The sequence below is a fragment of the Arachis ipaensis genome, chromosome B05 (genome assembly GCF_000816755.2).
Source record: "Arachis ipaensis cultivar K30076 chromosome B05, Araip1.1, whole genome shotgun sequence".
Taxonomy (NCBI): Eukaryota; Viridiplantae; Streptophyta; class Magnoliopsida; order Fabales; family Fabaceae; genus Arachis; species Arachis ipaensis.
The window spans coordinates 18,149,402-18,158,769 of NC_029789.2; the positions used below are offsets into that span (position 1 = coordinate 18,149,402).

General features: G+C 27.1%; 1 protein-coding gene across 15 annotated transcripts; it reads right to left on the bottom strand.

Annotated features, from left to right (window-relative positions):
* Positions 4,410-8,518, bottom strand: LOC107643193. Of its 15 annotated transcripts, none has more exons than XR_001620781.2 (11): positions 8,266-8,518; positions 7,978-8,024; positions 7,443-7,521; positions 7,169-7,230; positions 6,808-6,973; positions 6,173-6,295; positions 5,895-5,996; positions 5,686-5,798; positions 5,034-5,522; positions 4,833-4,913; positions 4,410-4,745 (listed from the first exon to the last, which is right to left on the bottom strand). XR_001620781.2 is itself a non-coding variant. In XM_021123261.1 (7 exons), exons 2-6 carry the CDS (start codon positions 5,964-5,966, stop codon positions 4,840-4,842), a joined length of 336 nt encoding a protein of 111 aa, XP_020978920.1. In that variant the 5' UTR covers positions 5,967-5,996; positions 6,173-6,319; the 3' UTR covers positions 4,410-4,745; positions 4,833-4,839. The 15 variants fall into 15 exon arrangements, 2 of the variants coding, with proteins under 2 accessions (XP_020978920.1, XP_020978921.1); XR_002362556.1 differs by having other exon boundaries at positions 5,034-5,087; positions 5,433-5,522; positions 5,732-5,798; positions 5,895-6,295; XR_002362552.1 differs by having other exon boundaries at positions 5,034-5,087; positions 5,454-5,522; positions 5,895-6,295.

Below are 9,368 nucleotides of genomic sequence, written 5' to 3' on the forward strand. Positions count from 1 at the left end.
TTAGTATACAGTTTTACAATCATCGACCGTATTTACTATACATGACTCCTTCATAAAAGTTATTCTATACACGTGTGCAGTCGGAAGATAAATTACTGGACTTTATTTTATTTTTCTAAATTATTATAATTATGTATTATTCATTAAATGCTTATTGTAATATTGTAATATAATTATAATAAAGATATTTTTCTAAAATAAATTTAGAAGAAAGAATAGTACTTTCATTTTGGAGGGAAAATGAATTCATGAGAAATTGACACCTCACTTTTATTAGTTGATAATGTATTAAATATTGATTTTATATAATTATAATAAAAATATTTCTCTAAATTAGTATAATCATGCATTATTCGTTATATGTTAATTGTAATATAATTATAATAAATATATTTTTCTAAAATAAATTTAGAAAAGAAAATAGTAATTTCATTTTAGAGAAAAAATAAATTCATGAGAAATTAACACCTCACTTTTATTAGTTAGAGAAAAAATTCAGTTTTAGTATATTTTGTCATTATTATACATTTTTCTCTAATCATATATCCATTGTTTTCTTTTCTTTGTTTCAGCATTTTGAACCTGGGTTTTTACTTCTCGTAGTTCTGACTTCTCAGTCATTCTATTAGATGTAGTTGAAAACTATTAAAATTCTTTGATTAATATAGGAGAAAAATATATTATTATATGATAGAATTAATATGAGTATATTTTATTATTAAATAAACAAAGTTAATATAAAATAAAATTATACATAAAAAAAGAAAAAAATAAAATTAAAATAACAAAAGTGATAAAAAGATTATTTTTATAATTTTGTTTTGTCATTTTTATGTATAGAAGATTAGAAAATAGTAAATTTTTATTAAAATTAATTTATATTTGTTGTATTCAATTTAAATAAGTAATAAATTATCTTATTTTAATTTATTCCTTAAATTTATATATCATAAAAATTAAATCAAATAATTAATATACATAATTTTAAATTGTGTGATACTTAAATATCTATTCAAATCAATTAGTTGATATAATTAATTTATCATAATGAATTGACTTTAATGAGTTAAACAAAATAAAACAGAAGCATGCTACGTTGATTCTATCATTAAAGGTAAAAATTCGATTTTTATATGATAGAATAGATAATATAATAGACGGCGAGAAAGAGAAAGACAAACATTTTAGATCCTAAGTTGTTTCATTTGAATGTTGCAATGTGGGTATCACATTATTTTACTTATTTTACCCTATGAACCCTTTTGTAACTTTATTTCAGTATCCTTTGAGTACTAAATTAAAATTCAAAATGAAACTAAAAAAAAGTAAAGAGTATAAAATTATTGATTGAAAAATACTCTAAATAATAAAAAGCCAAATTAACTTTAATATTAAATTCATTAATACGATTTTAATTTTATATAATAGTTAGAAAATAGATTAGTAAAAGCAAATGGAAGAATAGCTTTAATTAGTAAAATATTCATTTAGAATAATTAAAAAATATAAAATTATGATATTATTAAAATAATACATTTTTATGTTAAAAAAATTATATTTAAATAAAATATTTATAAAATATAAAATATAAAATTTAGAGTAACATAGCTTCATGAACATTAATCATTAATTAATTATGAACTAACATAAAATTATAATAAAAAAATAAAAAGAAATAGAAGAATAGAAGACTACAATAAAATAAATTGAATGTAAGTTTTTTTTTCTTTTTACAAATTTTATATCACATCTGCTTCAATAATAATAAATAAAAATACATCAACTTAATATCTAAGAAAAAATGATGAGATAAAATCATAACACAATTCTAAAATAAAAGCTTAGATTAAACCATAATATCATTGCACAACACAAATTAAAAGTATATTTCACACTACAATATACCACACAAATAGATAAATGACTTAAGCTTAATTACGAAATTTTTTTTATTTATGCAAACATGATAACACCATGGTTTATAAATGCTTAATGGATAACATATCATATATTGCTCTGAATGATGAGTACGGGAGTTGAAAAGTGTGTGCTGATTTGTGTCTATGATAGTTGCCTTCTTGTGACGACGCCTCATAGGAAGAAAAAGAATTGTTGTAAAAGCTACCCAATGAAAGAGTAATTGGTAAATGAATGATATTTTCTTGGTTTAATTACTCTGTTGATCCATATAGTTTCGTGAAATTTTCAATTAGGTCCCTATACTTTTTTTCTTTTTAATTGGGTCCCTGCATCAATTTTTTTTTTCAATTAAGTCCCTCTTAGTAGTAATTGGCTTAATTTTATAGGGATCCAACTAAAAAAAAAGAATTGGTATAGGGACCTAAATAAAAAGAAAAAAAAGTGTAGGGATCCAATTAAAAAAAAATTGGTGCAAGGACTCAATTAAAAGAAAAAAAAGTATAGGGACCAGCAGAGTAATTAAACCTATTTTCTTCTAGCATATATGGTCTTTTATAGTGGTAAAATAAAAATAGAATTTGATATTTATCCTAATAAAATTAAATAACTAATTAGTTATATTTAAATAAATAAAATAAGTTAAATAAAAATATTTTTAAGAATTAATCAAATCAATTAGTCAATACAAATAATTAGTATAATTAATTTTATTTGATTTATTGAATTCAAAAAATAAATTAAAAAATAATTGATTAAATTAATTAGTTGATATAATTAATTTATTATAATTGATTGGATTTAATGAATTAAAAAAATAAATAAAAACACATAGGAAATAATGATTTTTTTAACTAAATTAATTTGTATTTATTGTATTTAATCAGTATAAGTAACAAATCATCTATGTTATTATGTATCTCATAAATTAATGAATTAAAATAATTGATATAATAAATTACAATGATTTGATTGATATAAATTATAATAAATCGTGTCATATTTAAATACCTAATCAAATCAATTAGTTGATATAATTAATTTACTGTAAAAAATTGTATTCAATAAGTTATAAAAATAAATTAAGAAACACGCTAAGAAGTATGTCACGCCCACCATGAAGTGCAAAAATTCAATTTTTATATAATAAAAATATATATTCTTATATATGTTATAGAAATATGATTTGATTCCATTAACGATTTCTTTACTAAAATTAATGGAGAAAAAAAGATCTTTATGATTATATATCAATCTCAATCATAATAAATAAGATGAATCGGTTGAGCAACTAACAAATTTAATGGGTAAATGTTATTTTCCATTTATGAAAAAAATGAGGTAATATGCATGCGTATATTAATATAGGAAGAATATATACTCACAGCTTTAAAATCTTTAAGAATATTCGATTGTATTATCCTTTAAGCCAAAAAATTCATCCTTTATTTTCATTAAATATTTATATTAATTCAATTAAATGAGTATTTTAATAAAAGAAAAGATTATTATTATTATTATTATTATTATTGAATAATAACGATAATTTAAAAAGAAAATAAAATGAATAAGAAAAAAATAAAAGTAAATAGAATAGATAGAAGACTACAATAAAATAAATTGAATGTGAGAGTTTTTTTTTGATACATTTCATATCACATTCGTTTCAATAATAATAATAATAAATAAAAATACGTCAACTTGATATCTAAGAAAAAATGATGAGATAAAATCATAATACAATTCTAAAGTAAAAGCTTAAATTAGAACATAATATCATTACACAACACATATTGACAGTAATTTCATTCTACAATATACCACAAACAGGTAAATGACTTAAATTTAAATACGAAACATTTTTTATTTATGCATACATGATAATACCATGGTCTATCACAACTAGAAAATGGATTAATACAGACAGATTTACAGACAGATTTGGTCTTTATTATAGACGGATTTTTGGTTACCGACGAAATTACCGACGGATTTTGTCCCTCTGTAAAAGCCCCGTCGGAAATTATTTACCGACGGATTTTTTTTCCGTCGGAAAATTACAGACGGATTTTTACCAGTTACCGACGGATTTTTCCTCTGTAAATTCTGCATCCATTTTTCGAAGGCGACGAACTTTCCGACGGATTTTCCGTCTGTAATTACAGACGGATTACAGACAGATTTTCCGACGGATTTTTCATCTGTAATTACAGACGGATTTTCCATCTGTAATTACAGACAGATTTTCCGACAGATTTTCCGTCTGTAATTTGAACTTCGGAAAATCATCTTACAGACAGAAAATCCTTCTGTAAATCCATCTGTAAGGTAAAATATAATTTTTTTAATTTTTCTAATTACAAAATAAACTTGTTTTCATACAAAATAAATATAAATTTAATACAAATTTTTATCTAATTTATATTCAAATATTATAATATTTCAAAAAATAAACAAATTTATCGTATTATCAAACTAAAAGAAAAGTACTATAAACAAGCAAGTCATGAACAAATTAAAATATTAATGTTTGCATTGTAATTCTGTAACCAAATCAAGAAATATAAAAAGAGACATGGAGGAGTCAAGTTTGCTGAATCTAGACCGAAATTTACATATTCTAATTCTTCAATTTAACATCATCCTTAACACTGCTTCTTTGCTTCATGGAGGCAAGTTTGATGGATCTAGACCGAAATTTATTGAATCTTTGTATTTTTTATTGAAATGCTGAAATATCTGTCTCAAACTCCCAATAGCATTCAAAATTTGTTATTCTGCAGATTACTAATTTGGGCACACAATTTTTCTACTTCTTGCTGGTAATACTGCAAAATATAATGTAATTTAATTAATATAATGATAATTATGGCTATCATGGAATATATATAAAATAATATGTTCTATACATATACCCGAGCATTAATCTCGGAAGCAGATCCAGCACCAGATGAATCTAAACATATTTCTTATACCTATCAATAGTTGCTTTGACACTGCAATTTATAATAGTATTATTTGATTAATTGATGTACATTATTGAGTATCAGCATTCTAAAATCTAATAAACAATAGGTATGTATTTACTATTTATCAATATCATTGAGTGGGCTAACCTGAAAATTTGAAAGCCGAGAAAATTCCAAGATCACGATTCAAGACTATCAATGCTGATTCACATTCAGGAAGAAGCCAAATTATAATGAGTTCTCAAAAGTGAAACTCAGTTCTAGTATTGACAGGAAGAATCAGAAATGCTAAGTAATGTTTGAGGGTGATTATTAGTGTTGAAATATGTCGAGATATATTGTTAACTTTCTCTCTCTCTCTCTCTCTCTCTCTCAAGAAATAAAACAGGATTATCATAGGCTTGATTCAGTTATGAATGAAAAATAAAAGACATTACTAGGTGAATTAATAAGCATGGAAGCAGAAACAACGGATAGAAGATTTCAAGCTGCTGATTAATTTCTACACCTATCCAAAGACAAGAAGTGCATTAAAATGTTCTGTACTTTGGATGCTAATTCATCCACCTTTTGTTGAAGATTCAACAAATTTTTTACTCTTCAGAAAGTTTTGCCTCGAGCTCAGAAACTTCTGGCCTGAATGAAGTTTGATTAAAAGAAACAGAATGTTACTATAGTGGTGACCTTAGATAAAAATCACACTAGGAAATGATTGAAATCAAGATTTGTTGCTATATTAGTAATCACTGAATATGAAGATAAGTAATTTATAGAAAAACTAAAGGAAGCAATCCTTTACAATGGATATATGGACTGAATCTGCACATCTGCTGGAAACAATTTACATTTTTCTGAAAATATCTGGGATTGTTTTTCAGCAATGGAATCTATCAACTGTGTATCCTTGGCTACCTGCTCATCAACACCACCAGAAACAGAATGTAAAGCAAATGTAAGTCAATTTAATATGTGCAACAATAACTAAAAAAAGAAAAAATACCACTTAACTAGTAACAATCTCCATTCTGAATTATCAGCAAAGATAGTTGCCTCCACGAGATCTACAATAAGACGAAGCATCTCAGTACGATCTTCATAGCTTCCATGTCCCTGTTACAAATATGCCTAACATTTACCAGTTTCGAAAAGACATGATAACCATGACATGCATGAATATTACAACAAAGCATAGCATATAAAACTTGGACAAAAGAAAATTTTCATCCTAGATTATATCATTAAAAGTGGGTAGACAAGAAGCTCTAAGGGAAGCATAATAAAAATACCTGGAAACGAGATTTCTATCTTAACATGCTAGGGCTAGAATAATCTCTTCATATAAAACTGCAAAGATTAGATATGCTTTTCTGGAAATTTTACTATGGGTTAGATACATAATGAGCCAGAACCTGCCAAAATAAAAGAGCACATCCCTGTTAACAAAAATAAAGAAAGGTGCACCACATTAAAACTAAATAAATAAAGAAAAGTGTACATGTTCATATATAGTCCAACAGTTATGCATAAGTAATGAACACTAAGCAAGCATAAATTCATGAGAAGAGAATATAATCTAAATCTTTTAAAAATAAAAATTTAAAAATTAATTAATTTTAATACAAGAAAAATATAATAGTAATTCGGCCGTTATCAAACTTATACTCCAATAATTTCCTGCCAATTATGTATAATTAACATGAAATGATTGTTGAACATCTAAATTCATGACATATTTTATATATTGATATTTACTTCTACCATATGAGGCCTAGAACAGCTGTTTCTGGTACTCAATAAGAAAATATTGAATTTTGGATTTTACTATCTACCAATATATGTATGGATACTATCTAGAATTTCTATTTTATAGCGAAGGTATGGATGATGATACACCCATATAATCCTGAACAATTTTCACTACCTGCGAAGCATATAACACCCATCAAATTAGAGTAGAATCAATGTAGCATCTAAGCTTCCAAAGCAACACAGTGAGATGGGTAGCAGACTTGAATGCATGCTGCCATCATTGGTGGCTCGTTCTCTTCTGACTTGCTCCATTCACACCATTAATGAAGACGATGACACTGAAAGAGTTTATGCAGTTTCATACTATTACAAAAGAGAATCAAACAAAATATTCATGATGGAAAGAGGGAGAAAAACTGCAAGGGCAAGTTAAAAACTATATTTTTTAAGTGTTGTTATAACCATGTTCATAGTTATCATAAGATTCACCATTTTAAAATAGGGGTATTTTAAAATGGTTGATATATTTACACCTTGACAGCTTCTTGTTTGAGGGGCGAGGAGGGGGCATTAAAGCTCTAGTAGAAATCTGTCTCTGAAAGAATGGGCAAAAGATATTTTCAATATTGACTAATTTCAATGCCGCAGTTATTTGATACTATTAAATAAAAAATAAGGAGAAAAGCAATTACTGCTCATACTTTATGACGGCCTAGAAGTGTGAGAAGAAAAGGACCTTGACATCAAGAAAATAATCTAAGAATAGGAGCCACATCAACATAAAAAAGCAATCTGGTAAAAACTAACCATTCCACTTTGCATAGAGTGCTTCAAAGCAATCACTTGCTCTTCCTTATGCTTTTCACGTGCTTGCAACAATTCTTGCCTGCAGTGGCAATGAAAAAATGATCATGCTATAATGAAAATAAAGGAATTTAATGTTAAATCATATAAACTACTATATGCCTTGATGGTGTAGATGTTCTGATTTTGTGCAAATGAAAAACAGTTGAAAAAGTCAAACAAACAGATTGAGAAAATCCTATGCATAACAAATTTAAAACAATGAGAGTGTAAGTTCAGAGGAAAAGCTTAGACAAATGGAATCAATTTACAATGCCAATAACAAAATCCACATGTAGGATGACACATACCTGTGCTGTTCTTCATCGTTAAAAGAAAATAACAGAGGACAAAAAAAAGAAAATAAAATAATGATATTCTGCCACAGTATACATATATGAAGAATTAAGAAATTTGAGAAGAAATTGATGTAACCTTGAATTAACTAAAAAGTAAGAAAATAAAAATCAGAGTGACAAAAAAGAAAAACAAAGCATACTGCTGGGGATCTTCACTCGACCATAAATGGTGTAACCTTCAGCGGACCTGAAAAAAACAAACTAGGATTAAAATCGATCCACATAACATAATTCTAAACCAGAGAGAACAAACGGAAAATTAGGGTTAAGGGACGAGAATTAGGGTTAAGAAAAACAGGGAAGGGACAGGGTTAGGGCTAGGGATAATGAAATCGGAACAGAATCACAATGGAAGGGTTAGGGCTAGGGACGAGAAGGAGGCGGAGGCCTGCCTGAACTAACAGCGACGAGAAGAGACGATGACAAACCTCCGGCGAGGAGAGAAGAAGCAGCGCGAGAGCGGCGGCGGAGGGAGCTCGTAAGACAAGTGCACGGCCGAGAAAGCTCGTGTGACGACGAAAGGAGCAAACGCATTGAGAGCGGCGGTGGAAGGAGCTCGTGCGACGCGAGCCGCGGCGGCGGCGGCGACACCAGAGGACGTCACATCTTCAATGGAGAGAGAGAGAGGGCATGGGAGTAATTCAAGGAAACGTGAAAAAAAATGAACTGAAGTATTCGGGAGTAGAGTGATCCATCTCCTTATTCTAATATATTTCCGACGGAAAATTTAAATTACAGACGAATTTTTCGTCTGTAATAATTTAATAAAACGCAGCGTTTTGTCTATTTAATTATAGACGAAAAATCCGTCTGTAACTATTTTTCATGGAAAAAAATTAATTTTTCCGACGGAATTATCGACGGATTTTCTTTTCCGTCTGTAATTTATGCTAATTCATTTTTTTTGTTTTCCGACAAAAAAATCCCCCTGAAATTCCCTCTGTATTTCAGTGGGATAAAATCCGTCGGAAATATCCGTCTGTAATAACTAATTTTCTAGTAGTGTATAAATACTTCATAGATAACATATCTTATATAGCTCCGCATAATGAGCACGAAAGTTGGAGAGTGTGGTAGTTTGTGTCCACGATAGTTGTCTTCTTGCAACGACACCTCATAGGAAGAAAAAGAATTGTTGTAAAAGATATCAAATGAAAGAGTAATTGGTAAACGAATGATATTTTTTTCTAGCATACATGGTCTTTTATAACGGTAAAATGAAAATGGAAGGAATTAAATTTTATATTTTTATATTAAGAATAGAATTTGATATTTATCCTAATAAAATTATTATTATTATCAATATAAATGGGTTAACAACTTGCCACTAATAAAATCATTGGATAATGAATAAGAATTAGAAGGATATGAATATAATTAAAATGAATATAATTAAAATATTTAAAAATAATTTTGATTGATAATTAGTTTAATGATGCATTAAATATTGATTTTATATAATTATAATAAAGATATTTTCCTAAATTATTATAATTATGTATTATTCATTAAAATAATTAAAAATATTTCT